At 39.9% G+C, this 24,701-nt stretch overlaps 2 protein-coding genes across 2 annotated transcripts in view; one reads left to right on the top strand and one right to left on the bottom strand.

The window, feature by feature from the left end:
- The window catches only part of CPB2 (carboxypeptidase B2), a 29,007-nt gene extending 28,885 nt beyond the window's left edge, over positions 1-122 (bottom strand). The window contains exon 1 of the mRNA XM_070732742.1: positions 24-122. Coding sequence (XP_070588843.1) covers positions 24-106 — 83 coding nt within the window. The 5' untranslated portion in view covers positions 107-122. The remainder of the gene's footprint in view (positions 1-23) is intronic.
- A 9,662-nt stretch (positions 123-9,784) lies between these two features.
- Positions 9,785-24,701, top strand: part of SLC23A1 (solute carrier family 23 member 1) — a 44,559-nt gene continuing 29,642 nt past the window's right edge. Inside the window, exons 1-6 of the mRNA XM_070732710.1 lie at positions 9,785-9,910; positions 11,154-11,215; positions 15,597-15,719; positions 18,205-18,362; positions 20,468-20,556; positions 24,221-24,288. Of these exons, the coding sequence (XP_070588811.1) occupies positions 11,180-11,215; positions 15,597-15,719; positions 18,205-18,362; positions 20,468-20,556; positions 24,221-24,288 (474 nt within the window). The 5' untranslated portion in view covers positions 9,785-9,910; positions 11,154-11,179. The remainder of the gene's footprint in view (positions 9,911-11,153; positions 11,216-15,596; positions 15,720-18,204; positions 18,363-20,467; positions 20,557-24,220; positions 24,289-24,701) is intronic.

Below are 24,701 nucleotides of genomic sequence, written 5' to 3'. Positions count from 1 at the left end.
TTCACTAAAAGATAAATACATACCTCTGGGAAGCAGAAACAGAGGTCTTTTGATTGAAGATTGATACCAAACAAAAAAGGAAAAACTTTAGAGCAGCCATTTGCATGAAACCAGGAGAAATAGTGACAGTTGGTGACTTACTTTGTTGATTTTCTAAAGTCTATATTGAAAGAATGGTTAAAATTTAATATTCTCTCTCTTTCTCTCTGCAGTCCCCCCCCCCCACCTTTTCTGCCAACTCCCTTTTCCTCTATCTGAATCTGGGCAATTCATATCTTTATTAATAATGATAATTGCTAGTATATGCAGTTCTGATTGATTGCTAAAGTTAACATAAATTATACTTTGATCCCTGCTGTAACATGACTCTACGCTTATCTTTAATTGGGTATGAAACAAAGCATAGTCTCTTCTCACTGATTAATTTATTCATATCATATATGACATCTTCCCATTGACATTAGGTGAATTATAATGTTCTTATTTATTAAAACGGTGTAACTATGTTTTGAATTCGGTAGGTAGTTCTGGTCATGGGATCTCAAATGCTGGGAAAAGGGAAGAATATAGTAACCAAAATGATTAAGGAGCTGCAGCAGAGAGATATGAAATTATCCATCAGTTCTTCCTCCTGAAACACCTAAAACATTTTCCCCACATTTCAGCATTACTGAATCTGCAATTTGATACACACTAAGGCAACATCAGACACAATGGGAGATGTATTTCTATCATTGTGCCATAGAAGATGTGATTAATAATTGGAACACAAAAACAACAGGAAATGTTTAGGTGAGAGGTTGAATTTCCTTGTTTTTTATTTTCTTAAGGTAAATTAAAAGGAAAATGATAAAGTCTTGGACTGGTGAACAGGAATAAGTGAAAAGATTATATATATATAAATGCATGCTGTATATACCTGTTCAGAGATTAGGGGGAAAAGAAACCAGCATGTGGTCAAATGGCATCGGCTATTTATTATATTATACTTAGTACAGTACTGTAATTATTATTATATTATATTATTATATTATTATATTATTATATTATATTATTATATTATATTATATTATATTATATTATATTATATTATATTATATTATATTATATTATATTATATTATATTATATTATATTATATTATATTATATATTATATTATATTATATTATATTATATTATATTATATTATATTATATTATATTATATTATATATTATACTATACTATATTATATTATATTATATTATACTATATTATATTATACATTTATTTATTTGTTTGCCACCATTCTCAGCCAACTCAGAGAAGCTTACAACATATACAGTGGTATCTCTACCTAAGAACACCTCTACTTAAGAACTTTTCTAGATAAGAAACGGGTGCTCAAGATTTTTTGGCCTCTACTTAAGAACCATTTTCTACTTAAGAACCCGAGCCCAGAAAAATTTCCCAGGAAATTTGAGAGCGGTATGAAGGCCCTGCCAGTTTCCTGCCATTCCCCCCTTTAGTCCTGGCCATCTCGGGCTTTTCTGGGCTGCCAGAAGAGCCTTTTGGTGGCGCTTAAGGAGGCTTTGGCAGTCCAGAGCAAACGAAGCATTTTCCTTTCTCTGGGCGCTTGGAGAGGGAATAAATCTCTGCCAGCACCCAGAGAAAAGAAACGCTCCCTTCGCTCTGGGCAGCTAAGGAGTCACCACAGCGAAGGAAAGGTGCCAGCTACAAAGCGAGTGAGCGAGAGGAGAGGGGGGCCCTTCAGCATGGGAAGGAAGAGGAAGCAGGTAGCAGCAGCAGCCAGTGTATGGGAGGCAGTGTATGGGAGGCAGCCTCGTGCCAGGTGTATTGGAGGCGCATGCTCCTCCTCACCGCCTCAGAATCCCTCTTTTTTTTTTTTTTTTGAGCCTTGAAGTTTTGGATTTTTTTTTTTTATTCACCTCACCTCACCTTCTTCCTTTGGCAGCGACTGTCCTCCTCCTCCTCTTCTTCCTCCTCCTCCCTCCCAAATTCCGAGCTTTTATTTCTTTCCTATTGGGTTTGCATGCATTATTTGCTTTTACATTGATTCCTATGGGAAAAATTGCTTCTACCTAAGAATGCTTCTACTTAAGAACCTGGTCACAGAACGAATTAAGTTCTTAAGTAGAGGTACCACTGTATAATTATATAATTTGTAATTAAATAATTACAAAAATAATTATATATGCTTTAATTATTAAATTTTAATTTTAGTTGGAGTCATACTTGGTTTTGAATATTTGTTATACTTTGTTTTGTCGGAACCAGCAATGGTGCAGAGGAATGCACCAGCATGATATACAGTGATCCCTCGATTTTAGCGATCTCGTTCTTCGCGAAACGCTATATCGCGATTTTTCCCACCCGATGACGTCACTCTCTTCCTTCCTTTCTCATCTTTCTTTCTCTCTCTCTTTCTCTATCTTGCTTCTTCCTCTCTCACACTCTCTTCCTCCCTCTCTCATCTCTTTCTTTCCTTCTCTCTCTTTCTCTATCTCTCCCCCTCTTGCTGGCGGGCGACGGGCGGGCGGCGGGAGGGAGGGCGGGCGAGCAGGGGCATCAGCGAGGAAGACCCAGGGAAGGTTCCTTCAGCCGCCCAGCAGCTGATCTGCTCAGCAGCGCAGCGAGGAGCCGAATCAGGGTTTCCCCTTTGCGTGGGCGGCGGGGAAACCCCGATCTTTGTCTGCTCATTGCTGCTGCGCTGCCGAGCAGATCAGCTGCTGGGTGGCCGCAGCAGCAGCGAGCAGACGAAGATCGGGGTTTCCCCACCGCCCACGCAAACTCCACCATCTGCGCATGCGCGGCCATGAAAAAAAGGGCGCACATGTGCAGATGGTGTTTTTACTTCCGCAACCCTACATTGCGAAAAATCGATTATCGAGAGGGGTCTTGGAACGGAACCCTCGCGATAATCGAGGGATCACTGTATTGTTTTCATAATTCCATAGCACTAAATTATTTCTGCTTCCAGGGAGATTCTCTTTCGACTATTCCACATTACAAAGCAAGATAATTAGAGATAATCTCATCACTGGATTATTTTTCCTAATAAGTTGAGCCATCCATTGAAACTATAAACTTAAAGAAATGAGGAAGAGACTCAGAGAAAGAATTTAAAAAGGGTGACAGACAGACACAGAGAGAGAAAGATACATTAGGGTACATTGATCTGATCGCCATTTTCTTTTCTTAGCTGATTGTTAACAGCGTGTTTTGCTTTCTTTGAATTATCATAGATGGCTTCTTTACACTACCCAGAGATGGTGGGTGGACATACAAATACCATACTTAAAACAAACTAACTGATTAACTACATGGAGATTAATGGGCCTAAACTGGCACCTAAACATGTGACATTTCCTCCTCTTACAGTCTTTACAGTTGCAGATTAAAGATGCTAACATATGCCCAGGCAAGTGACAACTGTTGCTTTTATTTTGTTTAATTGCTTTTTTGCACTTTGTTATTCAACCCAACAATTTGTTAAGCATTTGTTCCATTTTGTTATGATCATTTGTGGATGTTATTATATTTTAATCGCACATTTGCATGGATATTCAAAGCTGTATACATTATCCTAAAATGCAGACGGTAGGCAGATAATCAGTGGCTTGTGCTAATCAGTCTCTGTTGCTGCTTGCTGTAAGGAGGTAAATTATTCTTTGGGGGTGGACTGGGTGGGACTACATTTTTTCAACCTCTTTTGGGGGGGGGGTAAAAAGGTGAGTCTTATACTCCGAAAAATATGGTAATAATTTTTACAGCTTTAAGGTTGAATACAGATGCAATAAAGTTTGTTTCTCTTCTTTATATTTTTCACACAATTCGTAACATCTGAATGGCCCCACTCAGAGTAAGTGCTGGTTCTAACTACTGAAAACCTAAAGCACTCAGTTGAAATTCAGTTGAAGTAGCTCATTCTGGACTATGTGATCAAACTCATGGATTGTCAAGCCAACAGTAACTTAATTACCTTGAAACAACTCATTTCATTTAATTACACAGCTAAGGGGAAGAGCTAGTAGCCACAATTATGCAAGCTCTCTGCTGATTAGATTTACCAGAGTTTTTAAAAATTTAACAGAATCTGTGTAGGTTTGAAGACACATCAGTTTCTGTTACACCATTTCCTGATATAAACCAAGAATCAGTCCCCATGAGCTTTGACTTGTTCTATGAAGAATCAAAACAAAATACAGTGGTACCTTTACTTATGAACTTAATTCATTCCGTGACCAGGGTCTTAAGTAGAAAGGTTTGTAAGAAGAAGCCATTTTTCCGATAGGAATCAATGTATAAGCAAATAATGCATGTGATTGGGGAAACCACAGGGAGGGTGGAGGCCCTGTTTCCTCCCAGGAGATTCCTAGAGAGGCCCCACGGAGGCTTCTCCCTGCCTTTTCCGGCCCTGTTTCCTCCCAGGAGATTCCTAGAGAGGCTCCACAGAGGCTTCTCCCTGCCTTTTCCGGCCCTGTTTTCTCCCAGGAGATTCCTAGAGGGGCCCCACGGAGGCTTCTCCCTGCCTTTTCTGGTTACAGTTTCGGAGGGTCAGGTTTATAAATGAAAAATGGTTCTTGAGAAGAGGCAAAAAAATGTTGAACACCCGGTTCTTATGTAAAAAAGTTCGTAAGTAGAGACATTCTTAAGTAGAGGTACAGTGTATGCCCTGCTTTCTTCAAACTAGTACCTATAATATGCATTCACAGACAGTATGGGTTTCAAATTATGGGCACTGCAGTCTCAGCATCAGCTCCGTAGTAGCTTTTATCTCCAATTAGTGAACAACAGGAATAAAAATATTCACAGAATCTTCAGTCACAAGATTCTGACTGAAATGCTATTGATGATACTACATAGAATGCTCTGTAAATGTAAAACATCCTAAAGTACATGACAGAACTAATTGATCTTCTGGTTATATAAGAAAGAAGATCCCAGAAATACTTCAAACAGAAAAATAATCCTGGAACCAAACCGATTACATGCAATTTTTGGATTACAAAATTGGCCCCCAAAATGTTATTCATCCTGATATAAGCTAATATTATTGTAATTGCTGGTTGCAGCTCAATACATGATTTACAAATGGATGGATTTACAAATGGGTGGATGGTGATGGCAAAGAAAATTTCCCCAAATTGAGTCGAGAGCTAAGATGGTTGTAGAACTTTTTTCTTGGGTTCTTAATTTGATGCAGTGCAGGTGCTGCTTCTCTGCAAAGAATCTCTTCCTCCCTCACATGGTGCCAAATATTCTTTGGAACATAGCCAAGTAGTTAATTCTTAATTTCATTGTTTAATTAATAGACCGCTAGTTAAAGAGCTACTGAGATGGACTTTGTCCCGCACATATAGCAAAGTCTTCATTCCTTGCCTATGAGTCTAGACACAGAGAGCTTAAATATTTCTTGAATGCAATAGCCAAAAAATGAATGGGTAAATGTGGGAATAAATAATCCCCCCCTTCTTTCTCTGGTAATTTCTCTGTGAATACCCCATCTTATTTTTCCACTTAAACTTGTCTTAGTCAAGTTCTTTAATCTCAGTAATACTTTAAAATACTTTAATATTTCAAGATAGTGAGCATTTTGCTCTGGCCAACTTATTGAAAGTCCACTCAGCTATCACAGCTATGACATTCCTTCTGCCATTAATTCATTACTCATCTCTTTACTCATTAATTCAAAGCTAGATGCCCAATGATGAGAGAGTGGGGGAAATGCAATGCAGCTAAAACGGGAAGGGCTTAGATTTCCTGTCTCTGCATAGTTAGGATTGATTTTCTTCTCACACCAGTAATTAATTTGCCAGTTCTGTCTGTTTATTTTGTCCTGTGCCATATTTTAATTGAGATGGAAATCATGAATGTAGGAAGCTTCCCTCGTCCTTCTGCTTATGCAAGGAATATATGTATGGAACCCACATTGTATGGAACCCACATTGCATATCTGACATCAACGCAATTGAGAGAGTCCAGAAATATTTCACAAGAAGAGTCCTTCATTCCTCTTCTCACAACAAAATACCTGACTCCGCCAGACTTGAAATTCTTGGTTTAGACAACTTACAACTCCGTCGTCTCCATTCCGACTTAATTATAGTTCATAAAATCATATACCAAAATGTCCTACCTGTTAACGACTACTTCACCTTCAACCGCAACAACACACGAGCACGAAATCGATTTAAACTAAATGTCAACCTCTCCAAACTTGACTGCAAAAAATACGACTTCAGCAACAGAGTAATCAACACCTGGAATGCACTACCGGATTCTGTGGTTTCTACTCCTAACCCCAAAACCTTTAACCTTAGACTATCTACAATCAACCTCTCCCCCTTTCTAAGAGGTCTGTAAGGGGCGTGCATAAGTGCACCACTGTGCCTACCGTCCCTGTCCTATTGTCTTCTTTTGTTACTTTTTATCATTACTTTTATCATTACTGCACGAGTCAAAAAGAGGGCGGGTAAAATATTTACTGACCCCTCGCATCCTGGACACAAATTGTTTCAACTCCTACCCTCAAAACGTCGCTACAGAGTACTGCACACCAAGACAACTAGACACAAGAACAGTTTTTTCCCGAACGCCATCACTCTACTAAACAAATAATTCCCTCAAAACTGTCAGACTTTCTACTAAATCTGCACTTCTATTCTACTAGTTTTTCTCATCATTCCTATCACCCATTTCCTCCCATGTTGACTGTATGACTGTAACTTGTTGCGTATATCCTAAGATTTTTATTAATATTGCTTCTTCATTGCTTATTTGACCCCTATGACAATCATTAAGTGTTGTATCACATGATTCTTGACAAATGTATATTTTATTTTATGTACGTTGAGAGCATATACACCAAGACAAATTCCTTGTGTGTCCAATCACACTTGGCCAATAAAAATTCTATTCTATTCTATTCTACTTATCTAATGTTTTATTTGTACAAATTACTACCCTATAATTGTTTGACAAAATAAATAAATAAAATAAAAATAAATATCAGTGAGAGAAATGTTGAACTGATAGCTCATTGTAGCTGCTAACTCCTGGGGTGCATGTTTAGTGCATATTTCATTCAAAAGACTAATACAGATTAGAGCTAGATTGGTTTAATGATTGAGGATTCTGGGCTAGAATCCAGGCGACCGTGAGTTCTATCTTGGGCACAAAGCCAGATAAATGACCTTGGTCCAGGCTCTCTCTCTCCACTCAAGGAAGGAAGCAATAGTAAGCCACTTCTGAAAAAGTTTGCCCAGAAAACTAAATGCCCTTGTCATTTAGTTACTAGGTGTCAAGACTAACTTGAAGGCCCCAAAAAGATATATCACCAGAAGCTAGCCCAGTTTAATAGGATTAACTAATATTCCTCTAGATCAGTGATTTTCAACCTTTTTTGAGCCGCGGCACATTTTTTACATTTACGAAACCCTGGGGCACATTGAGCAGGGCGGGGGCAGGGGGCTAAAAAAAGTTTGGACAAAAAAATTCTCTCTCTTTCTCCCTTTCGCTCTATTTTTCTCTTCCTCTTTTTCTCCCTTCCTTCCTTCCTTCCTCTTTCTTTCTCTCTCTCCATCCCTCTTTCTTTCTCTTCCTTCCTTCCCCTCTTTTTTGCTCTCTTTCTCTCTCCCTCCCTCCCTCTATGTCTTTCTCTCTCTTTTCTTCCCTCCCTCTCTTTCTCTCTCTTGCTTTCTTTCTCTCTCTTTCTCTCTCTCTTGTTCTCTTTCTCGCTCGCTCTTTCTCTCTTTTGCTTTCTTTCTCTCTCTTGCTTTCTTTCTCTTTCTCTCTCTCTCTCTCTTGCTTTCTTTCTTTCTCTGAGCTTCGCGGCACACCTGACCATGTCTCACGGCACAGCAGTATGCCGCGGCACGCTGGTTGAAAAACACTGCTCTAGATCAGAACAACACACAGCTAGTTAACTTAATTAGGAAATGCCTTAAAATGGAGAAATCGGATTTAACCATAGTCAAGATATGCAAGTAACGTAAATGCCACTCCTTGTGTGATGAACATTTATGTAAGATGTTGTTGGTTACAGCTAATGAGGCAGGATTTTTCTACATACTATAGAAGAGCATTGCCAAGAAGTAGGATTCTGAAACAGATATTTACCTTAAGTCCTTCTCTGGGGTTTCATGGTAGAAGCACCAGCATAACATTCGGAAAACATACCTTCTGCTAAACTCAGGTTGGATCCCTAAAACAAAGAGAAGGGTGTTGTTTTATATAGAATGGCTTGAAATTATTTCTTTCCAGATTTCAGTGTAGTTGTTCTGGTCTGGACTAGGCAATTAGGCCAAACAAGTTTGGATTTGTCCAGATCAATACACCGAGTGAGGATCAAGGTGTGAATTGTCTAAATCTTTACATGTGGATTAGAAAGGTTTAAACTATTCATCAGCAGCAGAGGGATGTTTGTTTGTTTTTACAATTATTATTAAACTACATATTGTACATCTCCAAATGGCACAGCAATGTTAATTCTTTGTGGCTACATAATTCTACATAGAAATGTAGAAGTTTAGCCATAGCACATCTACAACAAAACCATTCTGCAACTGTAAACATAAAGACTTCTGAGTTGATTTCTTCATCTGTATGTATGTATTTACCCTTTCTAGGAGTGACATATTGGAGAAATATCATTGGGCACATAGCCAAAGGGTGGAGGAAGATAAGAAATTGAGAAGTCACACAGAGTAAGGTGGCTGTGTCAACTGAAGAAAAATAGCTTCTTTGAAGTATATAACTGTTGGAAGAATGCTTGTCCATTTGTCCACAACCATAAAATGACTATAACGTGCTTCCTTTGGAATTGAGAGAAAGTATTTCTATCAAAGGTGTCTGTAAATCAGTTACATTCTATTTATTTATTTGTTTGTTTGTTTGTTTGTTTGTTTGTTTATTCATTTGTCCAATGCATAAATACATAGGAAGAAAATAGATGTGATAATATAAAAAGAGGGTGAAGGTGAACTTAGAGGAGAGGATATATGAAAGAAAGAAAATATATATGATAAGTGAGAGAAAGGAAAGACAATTGGACAGGGTATGAAAGGCACACCAGTGCACTTATGTATGCACCTTACTGGCCTCTTAGGAACCTGGAGAGGTCAATCGTGGAGAGTCTAAGGGAGAAGTGTTGGGGGTTAGGGGTTGACACAATTGAGTCCGGTAGTGAGTTCCAAGCTTTGATAACTCGATTGTTGAAATCATATTTTTTACAGTCAAGTTTGGCGCGGTTCGTATTACGTTTGAATCTGTTGCGTGCTCTTGTGTTATTGGGGTTGAAGCTGAAGTAGTCATTGACTGGTAAGACATTGCAGCATATGATCTTGTGGGCAATGCTCAGATCGTGTTTTAGGCGTCGTAGTTCTAGGCTTTCTAGGCCTAGGATTGTTAGTCTATTTTTGTAGGATATTCTGTTTGGCGATCTGTGTTCTACATGGCAATCTGTGTTTTTATCATTTCCATTTTCTCTTTTGAATTACCAGCCAATCCTTCTGGTGATGCAATTGTTTGAATCACTACTTTTAAAGCAGATTTTGCCCGCACTCCACAATTCCTCCGGAACATCTATCTTATTCCTTTCTTTTGGAGCATGAAACTACCATGACCATTTCACCATCCCACAATCACATGGAGATGCCTCTAAATACCTCCCCAGTCTGTAGTGGGTGGTGCTTTTCCACAGTCCTGTAAGCCAGTTATTCTGGCTGGTCCTCTGCATACATATTGTCTGCTGTTTAATGATGTAAAAGCCCTGAGAGTTCATGAGTCACACTCAGGAAGGGAGAAAGGTACTTTTACACTGGAAATCTTCTCCAAGAACAGTCTGGTTGCTGAAGAGAGGCTGGCAAGCAACATCACAGACTCAAGAGTGACAAATAACCACAGGAAGGTAAGGGCTGGTGCAGGTAGGCTGGTATACATGACAAATTCTCCTAATGTTTAAATGGAAACAACTTTACCAGTAAATATATATGCTTTTCAGAGTATAAGATGCACCAGAGTTTTTGTGCAGGAAAATAGAGGGGGGGGGATCTGCCTACCAGGTACTCATCTGGCTAGTGTCCTTAGTCTGATCAGCTTCAGTGCATTATTTTATCCCTGGTTAGGGTTTAAAAAACCCTATTTGCGGTGAGTAGCAATGGAAAAAAACTCTGCAAAGACTTAGGGGTGGAAAAAAATATTTTTGGAGAGAGTAGCAATGAAAAAGCCTGCAAACTGGTAAGAGCTGGGAAGATCTTTAACCCCTCATTAGGGCTGGAAAAAAAACAGAGGGAGAAACAGTGAAAAGGACTGCAAGTCGGGAAGATCATTAGCACATTCTTAGGGCTGTAGCTTTGTAGCTGTAGCTTTAAAAAAAGCTACATTCGGAGTATAAGACATACCCAAATTTTCAGCCTCTTTTAGGGGGCGAAATAGTGTGTCCTATACTCTGTAACTTTGGTCATAGCAAACTCTCATTTCCTACATTGATTTTCTTATAAATGAAAACCAATTTGAGGTACTCAGGTCCTGATTAAAATTAATCTATGGAATTACTATGATCATAATTAATACAATTCAGGGGAGATTATGATATTACGTGGTATCATAGGTAAGTTGATTTGCCACTGGTTATCTAAGATGACTACTGAGATACTTTCCAAAATACAGATTTCTACAGGCTGCCACATATTGATTCCTTGGTCCTTATTCTTCACTGCTGCAGTTTAATATAAACAGTTAGTTAGCAAATTAGTTATATGGGAACTGTTCTTATGTTTTTGCCATAAAGCTTTAAAAAACTATCATTAACCTGTTTCCTGCAAAATAAGATATCCTCTAATAATAAGCTTTTGAGTGCATGGCAATAAATAAAAGCACTTATTTCAATAAATAAAAGCACTTATTTCAGGGTTTAAAAAATATATATAAGACAGGGACTTATATTTGGGGAAACATGGTACTAAAACTGGGGAACAATCAGTTTCACCCAGTTATATTCTCATGAAAGTGTGAACTTTCAAGGCCATACAATTTATTATATGAATCAACAGCCAATAGTTCCAGTTACAGATTGACAAGCTCTGGTGTGTTGTCTAAAGTCCTTTCCAAGGTGACAAATACGCTTGTTATTACATTTTCTCTTCCTTTAGAAAGTCTGATCTCGCTTTGTACAAACATGGGAAGCAACTCTGAAGATCCTTCTCATTGCAAGGTAAATTTAAAGAACAACATTATTCTTTCTCAGAAATACTAAGCAAAACTTAAAATATAGAAGGTGATAGGTTAATTTTGTTGACTGTTAGCAGAGAAACAAACAACAGCAGGCTGCCATGAAGCCTAACATAGTTTCAAAGGCATTTTCATATAGCATTAACCTTTCTGCATATAGAGACATATGGACAGTTTGACATCATGTAATTTCTAATATCACTTTTTTTTTGCTGGATAAATTATTTGTCAGTATGTTTTGTGTTATTCGAAGGCATGGATTATTCTTAGATCAATTGATTGTGCAAATACCAAATTCGTTGCGGATTCCTTGTGGGCTTTTCTAAAACTTGGGGTGAATGTATATCACACTCATCTAATGTGAACTCCATTGTATTCGAGGATATTGTTTGTGCATAGTATGCCTGATTGTGATCTTGGAAGAGTAATTGAAGCTGTCTAGCTCTGCACTCAGGCTTCTTTTCAGGGAATGCTTAAGGCAGCAGTGAGGAGTGACTCAAAGGTGTTGGGCATTGAAGTTGGATTCCATGTTCATAGTGGATTCTTTAGTTGTTGTGGAGCCCTGGAATTAGCACTGCAAAGGATGGAATTCTTGAATTCTTGAATGTTCAGCAAGTCTCCCTACATTTATTTTTTTACTGGCTTCATATTATTATTATTATTAATCATTAATCATTAATCATTAATCATTAATCATTAATCATTAATCATTAATCATTAATCATTAATCATTAATCATTAATCATTAATCATTAATCATTAATCATTAATCATTAATCATTAATCAGTAATAATAATAATAATAATAATAATTATTATTATTATTATTATTATTATTATTATTATTATTATTATTATTATTATAATTATAATATTTGTATGCCACCCCTCTCCATAGACTCGGGGCGGCTCACAACAGTGACAAAAACAATACATAATGACAAATCCAATAATTAGAATCTAAAATAGCAATTATGCATATAAAAAAATCTTTAAAAAAAACCCCAGTAAATAAAAGCATACATACAGTCATATTGTGCACAGAAACTACATAGGCAAGGGAAAAGTGTCTCAGTTCCCCCAAGCTTGATGACAGAGATGGATTTAGAGGAGTTTACGAAAGGCAAGGAGGGTGGGGGCAGTCCTAATCTCTGGGGGGAGCTGATTCCAGAGGGTCGGGGCCGCCACAGAGAAGGCTCTTCCCCTGGGTCCCACCAGACGGCATTGTTTATTCGATGGGACCCGGAGAAGACCAAATCTGTGGGACCTAACCGGTCGCTGGCATTCGTATCATGGATGTACAGTAGCTTGATCTTATTATTTATTTACTTATTTATTAGGTTTTTTTACTCCCCCTTTATTTTTTATCAACTAATGGTGCCTATATTCACTGCTCATTCCTCCCATTTTCCCATAATAACAACCCTTAGAGAGGGTTGGGCTGAGAGAGAGTCACTGGCCCAAAGTCACCCAGCTGGCTTACATAGCTAAGGCAAGGCTAGAATCCATAAGCCTCTGGTTTCTGGGCAAGGTTCTTAGCAAACTGGCTCTGTGGTCTACTTCTGAATAAACAACTGTATGGAATTATTTATATGAATCTGGGATTTCTTGCATGAACTCTGGAAGTTGTCGTAGAAAATATACCCATCACCCAGAATATTAAAGAAGCTCCTGGTTGAATAGAGCAGAACACAATGATAAGTGTAGCTCGACTAATACGTCCATTTTTACTGTCCACATCTGCCTCCCAGATTCCTGTATCCATCCCTCCCTAAGTTCTGCTTCCAGCTATGATGGAGGCAATCATCAGCAGTCCCAGCCAACTGTAAGAATTGTAGTGCAATATGTTCAGCTGATTCCAGGGTGAGGAAAGTTGTTTTTGAGAATTTAGGACTTCCTTCATGACCAGAGACTACAGAATCTGGCTGTGGTCATACTTTCGTGGACACAGTCGACACATGAACAACTGAATCCCATTGTCTTCAGTTTGGGAGGGGTGGTGTCCGTCTTTTCTCAGAATTTTCAAAGATATTCAAGAGGTGCAGTCATTGTTAAGAAGTAGTAGATTATACAGACTGTTCTGTCGGGCTATCTGGTAGAATCCTCCCGAAAATTCACAGATACAAATTTCAGACACACACACATTTGAAAATTCAAAACAATGTTCTTTATACCGAAAATTCAAATAAACTAAGCACTCTTTTTGTATAGCAAAGAGCACTCATCTCCAAACAACTTGGTAATTTGTACAAGTCCTTCATCAGTTCTTAGATACTTAGCTTGCAGCTGTGAGGCAATTCACAGTCCTTCTTCCACAAAGTGAAACACACTTTGCTCTGGTTTAGTTTCAAAGTGGGGAAAAATCAACACACAAAGGTCAAAATCAGCAAGACAGGCACGAAACACAAGGATCAGATAATCCTCCACAATGGCCAAAACCACACGCTGCTATTTATAGCAGCCTCACTAATTACAACAGCCCCACCCAACCACAGGTGGCCTCATTTTCTTTGATAATAATCTCTCAGTTGTTGTTGCCTATGCATCACTGTCCGCATGCGTGGCTGTATCATTAACTCTTGTTCTGAATCCAAGGAGGAGCTAGATAATTGATCTCCTTCTGAGCTGTCTGCCCCACTCTCCTCCTCCCTGTCACTCATGTCTTCTTGGTCAGAGGAGCCTTCATCAGCAGATTCCACCGGGAGCAAAACAGGCCTGCGGCATGTGGATGTCTCCCCCACATCCACAGTCCTTGGGGCAGGAGCTGGGCCAGAGCTAACCGCAACACAGACTTTCTTTATTCCTGGTGAATCTCCTCCTCATCTTGGATTCCAAGATGGATGTTTCATTTTTCCCATAACGAAGAATAGGGAGAAAGATCAAGAATAATAAATGAGTAATAATCTCAGGCGTTACAGTGAATTTCAGCAGTCCTGTCCATTCCTACTGGCTGTATAGCTGAGATTGCAACAAGTGTGGAGACAGTGTGTTCATTGCTGGTGCATTGTTTTTACTGTAGCATACAGACAAGAATTATCTTTTTTTTAATGATTTTTTCCCCCCACCTCCATACTTACATCAAATAGTTACATTAGCATAAACATCACCAAAAACGTTTGCCAGACCCATCCTCAAACACAGCTCATCTGTTTGGAACCCACTCGAAATAGAATACCCTATGAGACTAGACTTTCAATCCTGGGCCTAGAAAGTCTAGAACTAAGACGCCTTAAACAAGATCTAAATATTGCCCACAAGATCATATGCTGCAATGTCCTGCCTGTCGGCGACTACTTCAGCTTCAACCACAACACAAGAGCACACAACAGATTTAAACTTAATATTAACCGCTACAAACTTCACTGTAAAAAATACGACTTCAGTAACCGAGTTGTCGAAGCGTGGAACTCATTACCGGACTCCATAGTGTCATCCCCAAACCCCCAACACTTTACCCTTAGATTATGTACGGTTGACCTATCCAGATTCCTAAGAGGTCAGTAAGGGGCAAGTACAAGTGCACTAGAGTGCCTTCCATCCCCTGTCCTATTGCTCTCCTATATCTCCTATTCCTTTCTTCTATTCCTATATCTCTTCTTCTATTCTTTCATTGATATGTTCTATTACTATACCTTCTTTTCTATTATTTCTTAAATATATTTTACTATGAGTATCTCCTCTATAACCTTCATCATGTATTTTACTATGTGTATATTGATATATACCCACTAAAACCCTCATTGTGTATTGGAAAAAATAAATAAATAAATAAATAAAAATAAATAGTTGAGATTGCAACAAGTGTGGAGACAGTGTGTTCATTGCTGGTGCATTGTTTTTACTGAAGCATACAGACAAGAATTATCTTTTTTTAATGAATTTTTTCCCCCACCTCCATACTTACATCAAATAGTTACATCAGCATAAATGTCACCAAAAATACCTTGCTTTGTCTTCATTCAGATCATTGCTATCAGTGTCTGCTAGTCTGGACTTCTATTATCTTTTCACTCAGCCCTCCTTTCCCTTTCTCTTCTCCTCTCCCATCTACTTTCGTTGACTTTCTCTTTCCCTTCCTTCTCCACCCTTTTCATCTTCTTTCTCCTCCTTCCCTCCTCCTTCCTCTCTTTCTTTCTTTTCCCTTCCCTGAGTGAAATATCTCTAGTTCTATCAATCCTTTATTGAAACAGACTGGCAGGTTCTTTCTATATTCTTATAGTGTTGCCAGAGCTTTTATTATTATGTTATTATTTTCAATTTTGCATTGGATATACACACAAGAATTATTTTGGCACCTGCTCTAGTTATAACAGAAATCTTCCCAGCCTTTTCCTTTATGTGCAATGGCTCTCTTTAATTTTCAGCAAAAAGCAGCCAATGGGAACTGTGTTGCTCCACCAGTCTTCGAAGAGCAGAAGAATTTTGATATGCTCTATACAATCGAAGATGCGCCCCCATGGTATCTCTGCATCCTCCTGGGATTTCAGGTATAATAAACTGGATTAACGTCTTCCGGGCACTTTTGCTGTTCTCCCTGGCTTGTTTAAATTAAAAAAATATTTGGCATTGTGATTGTTTCTCCACCCACAACAAAGTGACTCTTTACAATAAGTGCTACGGTGTGTGTCCCATCATCAATAGTGCCATTGTTGAAAAGGTACAAGATGTACCTTGACTATGAGGTAGTGAATACTGAAGGGTGATTGCATCCTCTATTGTTCATGGATCACTGCAATATTAGCATGTATAGAACTTTGCAGCCCATCATGGGACTATGCTTTCCTATATCCATTTCAGATGCACTTTGTAAAAAATTGAAACATGTATGATGAGAAGAAAAATATTCTGCGTCACCCTTACAAAGCTATCAAGACTATGATCTCACCTGTTGGCTCAGTGCCAATAATGGAGCTGCAACAAGAATGAACACAATTTTGTGTGTCCCATTCTCCACATAGGATTAGGGTTTCCTGGTTGCCTCTGTGTCCCAAATAAGTCATGCATGGAAGGTCTTAAGCATAAAACGTATCAGGAAAGACTTAATGAACTCAATCTGTATAGTCTGGAGGACAGAAGGAAAAGGGGGGACATGATCGAAACATTTCAATATGTGAAAGGGTTAAATAAGGTCCAGGAGGGAAGTGTTTTTAATAGGAAAGTGAACACAAGAACAAGGGGACACAATCTGAAGTTAGTTGGGGGAAAGATCAAAAGCAACATGAGAAAATATTATTTTACTGAAAGAGTAGTAGATCCTTGGAACAAACTTCCAGTAGACGTGGTAGATAAATCCACAGTAACTGAATTTAAACATGCCTGGGATAAACATATATCCATCCTAAGATAAAATACAGAAAATAGTATAAGGGCAGACTAGATGGATCATGAGATCTTTTTCTGCCGTCAGTCTTCTATGTTTCTATGCATATTCCAGTGCTCTGCTCTGATTATGGAACAAAAAGAGCCTTTTTCCCCCTTGGCAGAAATAATTTGGGGGTGAGGCAGGAAGCAAGGGATTTATTTTATTTATTTTTATTTCATTTATTTTGTCAAGCATATATATGATTACAGACAAAGTATAAACATGATTGTGAATACATAAGATGTATAAGCACGTTTATACGTACATGAGATGGTTACGAATACATGGGGACATTAGAACAGGGAAAGTAGGCACGTTTGTGTGCTTATGCACGACCCTTAGGAGCTGAGGGAAGGAGAAAGGGAAAGGAAAAGATGGAAAGATTGGCGCAAAGGAAACCAGAGGGATATGAAGCACTCAGACACAGAAGGAAGCAGCTGATGGGTGGGAAGGATGACACGTGGAATATTGTGGGCATGGAGAAAGCTGGTGGGATTTGTCACACCAGGATATTGGGGAAGTCAACTGAGGGCAGAGGAAAGATGCTGGGAAAATTAGAGGGGGGGGAGTGAAATGCTGAACAAAGTACAGTATTGTGTGATATATTGCGTTGATTGCAGATAGTGGCAATTGATATATACAGAGTCCAGATTTCATTTAATCTGAATCAGGATCAAAATATTCCATTTTTGGTTTTTGGTTTTGCTGAAGAGTAGCTGACGTGAAACAATTGGGCATGATGGTTTATTTTGGATTCCAAACAGAATAGTTCCACCGTTTGGTGAATTATTTTAATTTTCACCATCATTGCAACATGTAGTGCATGAATATTTTAACAGAAAAACAGAGTTGGATGGGATCTTGGAGGTCTTCTAGTCCAACCCCTTGCTCAGTCAGAAAAGCCTATACCATTTCAAACAAATGTTTGTCCAATCTCTTCTTAAAAACTTCCAATGTTGGAGCACCCCCAACCTCTTGAGGCAAGTTGTTCCACTGATTAATTGCTCTGTCAAGAAATTTCTCCGTAGTTCTAGTTTGTTCCTCTCCTTGATTAGTTTCCATCCATTGTTTCTTGTCCTGCCTTCAGGTGATTTGGAGAATAAGTTGACTCTCTTTTCTTTGTGGAAATGCTTTAGATATTGAAAAACTGTTAGCATGTCATTTTAGGAGCAAAAAGTGACTGTGGGAAAGGCATTTGGGCATTGAAAAAAACCATTCTTGCCTCTTTTAGTTTTTTGGAGTTTTTTTTTAGATTTTAACAAATCTCAGAATGTGCCAGGCATGACTCCTCTGTTTTCTTTGTCATTGGTCCCATTTCGGCTGCATTCTTACAGTCCCTCACCACTGAGTTCACAGTTTAAAGAAAGGTCACAGAACTCTAAGGAAATGTCTTTGACTAATATTTCACAGGGGGAGAATAAGCTCTATTTGAGGAAATTGCGATCCACATTAGAACAATTAGGGCTTTGGTTGTGTAGAATTTCAGCATTTCTACATAGCCAATGAATGTATAGCTGCATCCCAAACGGGTGATGGCTGTGTGTCAGTTTGGAGACATCGTCTGATCTTATGCACATTTGACACATCTTCCACTCTAATCTTTCCTCCAGCACTACTTGACGTGTTTCAGTGGCACCATCGCGGTTCCCTTCCTTCTGGCAGAGTCTCTCTGTGTAGGGAAGGACCAGTACACCATCAGTCAACTGATTGGCACCATCTTCAGCTGTGTGGGCATCACCACCCTCATCCAAAGCACTGTGGGCATTAGGTACGGCTCATCTGGTTTACTCCTTGGTGAATGTAACAGAGAAGAGACCATTATGAGGGAGAAGCAGTTAAGATGTTTACATTTAGCAGCTGGAAGAGTGAGATTGTATAATGAGCCAGAACACACAGTTATAGTTGATTGATTGGAGAGTGCTGGCTCCTGCATGAGGCAATCTATGCTGTGATTGGTTGCTGTGGGTGTAAAGGGGGAGTTTCCCTTCCCCCCCCCCACCCCACCCCCCTTTTCCTTCTGTGTGGCCTGCGTGCTCTGTGATTTACCTCAGGATGCTCCCGTTTGCCTGACTATCTTGTTTGCTCTATATACAGATGCAAAATATATTTATTTATATAAAACTGCAAATTCGTGTTTGCCTATCTTATTTATATACACTGCTTCAAAAAATAAAGAGAACACTTAAACAACACAAATCAAACCTCTGTGAAATCAAACTGTCTACTTAGGAAGCAATACTGATTGACAATCAATTTCACATGCTGTTATGCACATTCAACTTTGTACAGAATGAAATATTCAATGAGAATATTTCATTCATTCAGATCTAGGATGTGTTCTTTTACTGTTCCCTTTTTTTTTTTTTGAGCAGTATATTTTTATATATTTATTGATATTTATTGATATTTATTTATTTATTTATTCAAATTTTATGCCGCCCTTCTCCTTAGACTCAGGGCGGCTTACAACATGTTAGCAATAGCACTTTCTAACAGAGCTAGGCTATTGCCCCCACAATCTGTTCGCCTGACTATCTAGTTTGCTGTATAACTAGATATAAAATATATTTATTGATGTAAAACGACAAGTTTGTGTTTGCCTGACTATCTAGTTTGGTATAAAGTGATCCCTCGTTTTTCATGGGGGATGCGTTCCAAGACCACCCGTGAAAAACAAATTTCCATGAAGTAGAGGAAATATATTTTTTATGTATTTAAAGATTATTTGGACTTTTAAAACCCACCCTTTGCATTAAACAGTCAATCTGTAATGTTTCTAAGCTGGAACTACATGGGATATCCTACCAGTTTCTTTATTAAAGAGTACAGTAGTAGTGTAGAAGAATTGGAGAAACATCTTTCAGCTGTGGTGAGAGGGGGCATTTGCCCAGGTTCGCCTGGTGCACCAGTTGCGGCCCTATTTGGACCAGGGGTCACTGCTCACAGTCACTCATGCCCTCATCACCTCGAGGCTCGACTACTGTAACACTCTCTACATGGGGCTACCTTTGAAAAGTGTTCAGAAACTTCAGATCGTGCAGAATGCAGCTGCGAGAGCAATCATGGTCTTCCCTAGGTATGCCCATGTTACACCAACACTCCGCAGTCTGCATTGGTTGCCAATCAGTTTCCGGTCACAATTCAAAGTGTTGGTTATGACCTATAAAGCCCTTCATGGCATCGGACCAGAATACATCCGGGTGCGCCTTCTGCCGCACGAATCCCAGCGACCGGTTAGGTCCCACAGAGTGGGTCTTCTCCGGGTCCCGTCAACTAAACAATGTCATTTGGCAGGACCCAGGGGAAGAGCCTTCTCTGTGGCGGCCCCGACCCTCTGGAACCAGCTCCCCCCAGAGATCAGAATTGCCCCCACCCTCCTTGCCTTTCATAAGCTCCTTAAAACCCACCTCTGTCGTCAGGCTTGGGGGAACTGAACTATCCTTTTCCCCCCTAGCCCTATACAATTTATGTATGGTATGTTTGTGTGTATGTTTGGTTTTAAATAAGGGTTTTTAATTATTTTAAACATTAGATTTGTTATATGCTGTTTACTACTGTTGTTAGCCGCCCCGAGTCTACGGAGAGGGGCGGCATACAAATCTAATAAATAAAATAAATAAATAAAATAAATAAATTTTATGGATTTTTAATGGATTTAAAAATTTTAATGGATTTAAGCCCCCTTTGAAAACCCGTGAAGTAGCAAATCCGCGAAAGATGAGGGATTACTGTATATCCAATGTTTAAATATATACATAATGCATATTTATATAAAACAAAAAAATTATGTCAGCCTGATTTTGCTTGTGTACTTGCTGTGCAATTCCCTGACAGCAGCACTGAATCCATGCACTTTTCCCTTCTGTAAGGCAGGCTCCCTCTGTTTCAAGCCAGTGCCCTGGCATTCCTGGTTCCTGCCAAATCCATCTTGGCCCTGGAAAAATGGAAATGTCCTCCAGAAGGTAACTGAAACTTGGATAGTCTGTAAATTGACAGGAACTAGACAAGAACTATCTTTGGAAGCCTTTCACTGAGTGAAGGAAGTCTGTAACTTTTCAAATGGCAATACAGGTAGTCCTCGACATCCATCCGTTGGTTGAGTGACCATTCAAAGTTGGGATGGCACTGAAAAAAAGTGACTTATGGTTGTTTTTCACTTTGCATGGTCACGTGATCAAAGTTGCCCTGTGCAACTACCATATTTTTTAGAGTATTAGACGCTCCGGAGTATAAGATGCACATTAGCTTTGGGGGAGGAAAGCAAGAAAAAAAAATCTGCATCCATTGGTATTCATCTGGGTAATGTCCTTGCAGCAAATTGCAAACAGCTTCAGTACATTATCGCAGCTTGAGTCAGCATGAGCAGCTGATTGGTGAGTAGATGGGCCTCCCGAAATACCTCCAATCAGCTGTTCCAGGCTGCAGGCATTGCCACAGACCATTGTGTTTTTGGCCTCCAGGCGCCACATTTTCGGCCTCTGCATGTTGCATTTTCAGCCAGTCTCAGGCAGCAGGGATTGCCAGCACTGCTGATCCCCACCGCCAGGAACCACCCAAAAATGCAACATGCAAGGGCCAAAAACGGGATGTGCAGAGGCTAAAAATGTGATGCACAAAGGTAGCGATCATCAGCGATGTGCTGTGGCAATCCCTGTACCCTGGAATGGGTCTAAAATGGAACATTTTGGAGGCTGAAGACATGACATGCCGAGGCTAAAAACATGAGGCACAGAGGGTTTAGGACATTTAGCCTTCGCCACCATCCAATCAGAACAGTTGTTACAAAATGCTACTTTTGGAAGGAAAGAATGGGACAGTTTGCTCTTTCATACACAAACACACACATTGAATGATAGAGATGGAAGGGACCTCGGTGGCCATCTAGTCTGACCCCCCTTCTCATTCAGGAGACTTACAGAATGATAGAGAGGGAAGGGACCTCGGTGGCCATCTAGTCTGACCCCCCTTCGCATTCAGGAGACTTACAGAATGATAGAGAGGGAAGGGGCCTCGGTGGCCATCTAGTCTGACCCCCCTTCTCATTCAGGAAACTTTCAGAATGATAGAGAGGGAAGGGACCTCGGTGGCCATCTAGTCTGATCCCCCTTCTCATTCAGGAGACTTACAGAATGATAGAGAGGGAAGGGACCGCAGTGGCCATCTAGTCTGACGCCCTGAATGAAAAGGGGGGTCAGACTAGATGGCCACCAAGGTCCCTTCCCTCTCTATCATTCTGTAAGTCTCCTGAATGAGAAGGGGGTCAGACTAGATGGCCACCGAGCTCCCTTCCATCTCTATCATTCAATGTGTGTGTTTGTGTATGAAAGAGCAAACTGTCCCATTATTTCCTTCCAAAAGTAGCATTTTGTAACAACCGTTCTGATTGGATGGTGGCAAAGTGTCCCATGTGGCCAAAAGGCTGTGACTGAATTTGGATTTTTGTGACCAAAGGGCTGGGGCCAAGAGCTAGGGGCCTTTGGGCGAGGGAGAGAAGGCAGCGGCCGATCAGCTGCTGTGGAGGAAAGAGCTTCATCCAACTGAGAGAGGCAAAAAGTCCCATCCCCGGCACAGAGGCAGCAATGTGCTGTGGTGATCCCCGCAGGCTGGAACAGGTCTAAAACAGAGTGGGGGCTATAAATGTGACACACGAAGCAGTGGTGGGTTGCTCCTGGTTCAGACCAGCTCTTAGAACTGGTAGCACCGACACCAGGAGGCTCTGCCCACCTGCTCAGGATGCTTCTGCACACGCCACTGGGTGGGGGCCGGCCAGTAGGCGGAGCTTCGGCAACATTGGGCGTATAAGATACATCAAAACTTTCACCCTCTTTTAGGATAAAAAAACAGTGTCTTATACTCTGAAAAATATACAGTGGTACCTCATGATACGAACTTAATTTGTTTCAGGAGGAGGTTCGTAAGGTGAAAAGTTCGTAAGACGAAACAATGTTTCCCATATGAATCAATGTAAAAGCAAATAATGCGTGCAAATCCTTCAGGAAAACCCAAACTTTAGAAGGGAGGCAAACAGAGGGCAGGGAGGAGCAGCTAAAGGGGGTGGGTGGAAGAAGCAAGGCTAGGCTAAAGGGTGAGTGGGAAGGAAGAAAGGCAAGGGCGGTGCCCCTCCCTTTTCTTTCTTCAAAAGACACCCTTTCAGTGCCTCTGCAAGCATGCTGTTCTCTCCAAAGTCTTTCCCCCTCCAAGCCGCCCCTCCCTTTTCTTTCTTCAAAAGACACCCTTTGCTGTTCTCTCCAAAGTCTTTCCCCCTCCAAGCCACCCTTCCCTTTTCTTTCTTCAAAAGACACCCTTTCAGTGCCTCTGCAAGCACGCTGTTCTACTTTTGTTAATGCAAAGTCTTTCCCCCTCCAAGCCGCCCCTCCCTTTTCTTTCTTCAAAAAAGGGGGAAAAAAGAAACCCCTTCATCCCAGCAGCAGCGGCTTGGGTTCGTAAGGTGAAAATAGCTCAGAAGAAGAGGCAAAAAAATCTTAAACACCGGGTTCGTACCTTGAAAAGTTCGTTAGAAGAGGCGTTCGTAAGATGAGGTACCACTGTATTAGTTTATATTTATGAGGGTTGTAGTGCCCTGGGGTCATGTGATCATCTTTTGTGACCTTCTGACAAGCGAAGTCAATGGGGAAGCCAGATTAACAACTGTGGCAAGAAAAGTAATAAAATGGGGCAAAACTCACTTAACAACTGTCTTGCCTAACCACAGAAATTTTGGGCTCAATTGTAGTCGTAAGTCAAGGGCTACTTGCATAAGTTATGTGATGTGACTATAAACAATCAGAATTTCACAGCCAGACATTCACATATCTTAGGGTAGTCAAGGTTGAGAAACATTGCAGTGGACAAATTGGTTGCCTTCCAGATTTTTTTTATTACAGTTCCTAGGATTCTTTATCCTTGATTTTGGAAACTACAGTATGTAGGAGGTCTACAGAAGTCCAAAATAGATACATTCAAAGCCATATTTCAGGGTCTGGGTTCAAACTTTTGGGGTTAAGCAATGTTATGTAGAGTGTAAAAAGCAAGTAAATTATAAACCAAAGAGATTAAGTGCATACAATAAAAAAGGAACATAGATTTAGTTCATAGAAACCATTAACCATAGCTTTATATAGCTTTCTATCTGTAGAATCCATCTTTGCATCCACCGTGGTCACATATTGTCCTATATTATTTTCTTTTTTTAATTTTATTGTCATAAGCTCTATTCAATAAATACATTCTCTTCCTCCTTCTCCTTCTTCTCAGCCCATTAATTCATTCTTACTTTATAAGTTAGGGTTGAGATATGGTCCACTCATGGCATTTCTTTTACCCTGGTTCTTCTGTTTTCCATTCAGTTTACATTCAATCATCAGCCTCTTCACTTTGCCCCAAGCTTTCTGTATAACAAAATTGAGAGAAGCACACCTTTATAACTTTAACGAATGTTTATTGCTCAACACATACTACCCACCATCATAATATCGATAAATGGAATGGAGGGAGAAGAATTATATTGTCCCATGTTAACTATTCTCTCTGCGATTCAAGCCGTTCTTAAATGGAATTACCTTCCTCTGGAAAAATGTATTGTCTAGTTGTGTTCTTTAACCCCAATTTCTTGCTTAATTCGTGCAGACCAAATCTACGGCAATTGGACATTACCACTGAACACTTCTCACATATGGCAACCAAGAATGAGAGAAGTAAGTTTGACTGCAGCCTTCCCAGATGTACACCCAGCCCCATTTCTCAGGAAATCAGTCATCAGTGGGAATTAGTGAACAGGTGGAAATATTTATAGCCTTCAAAGATTCCCCCCCCCATGGAAGGAAACTCCCACATCTTCTGCTTATGAATACAATCACTAAATGTTCTTTATTGTAAGGGATAACCCTTCAATTCAGAAAGCTGTCCTTTATATTTATTTGATTTAGTCATTCGTTTTCTTGGTTCTCTTCTTGAATTTTCCATTGTAACACAAAGTTATGTTTTTAATTAGTGATGGGCGAACCCAACAATGTTCGGGTTCAGCAAGTTTGGACGAACTTTGCGCAAAATTCGGCCGAACCCGAACGGTTCATAGCGCCAAAGCTCCGCCCCCAGAATCCCATCATTT

The sequence above is a fragment of the Erythrolamprus reginae genome, chromosome 1 (assembly GCF_031021105.1).
Source record: "Erythrolamprus reginae isolate rEryReg1 chromosome 1, rEryReg1.hap1, whole genome shotgun sequence".
NCBI classification, from domain to species: domain Eukaryota; kingdom Metazoa; phylum Chordata; class Lepidosauria; order Squamata; family Dipsadidae; genus Erythrolamprus; species Erythrolamprus reginae.
The sequence above is the reverse complement of the archived record's forward strand: the minus strand, read 5'-3'. Positions and strand labels throughout refer to the sequence as shown.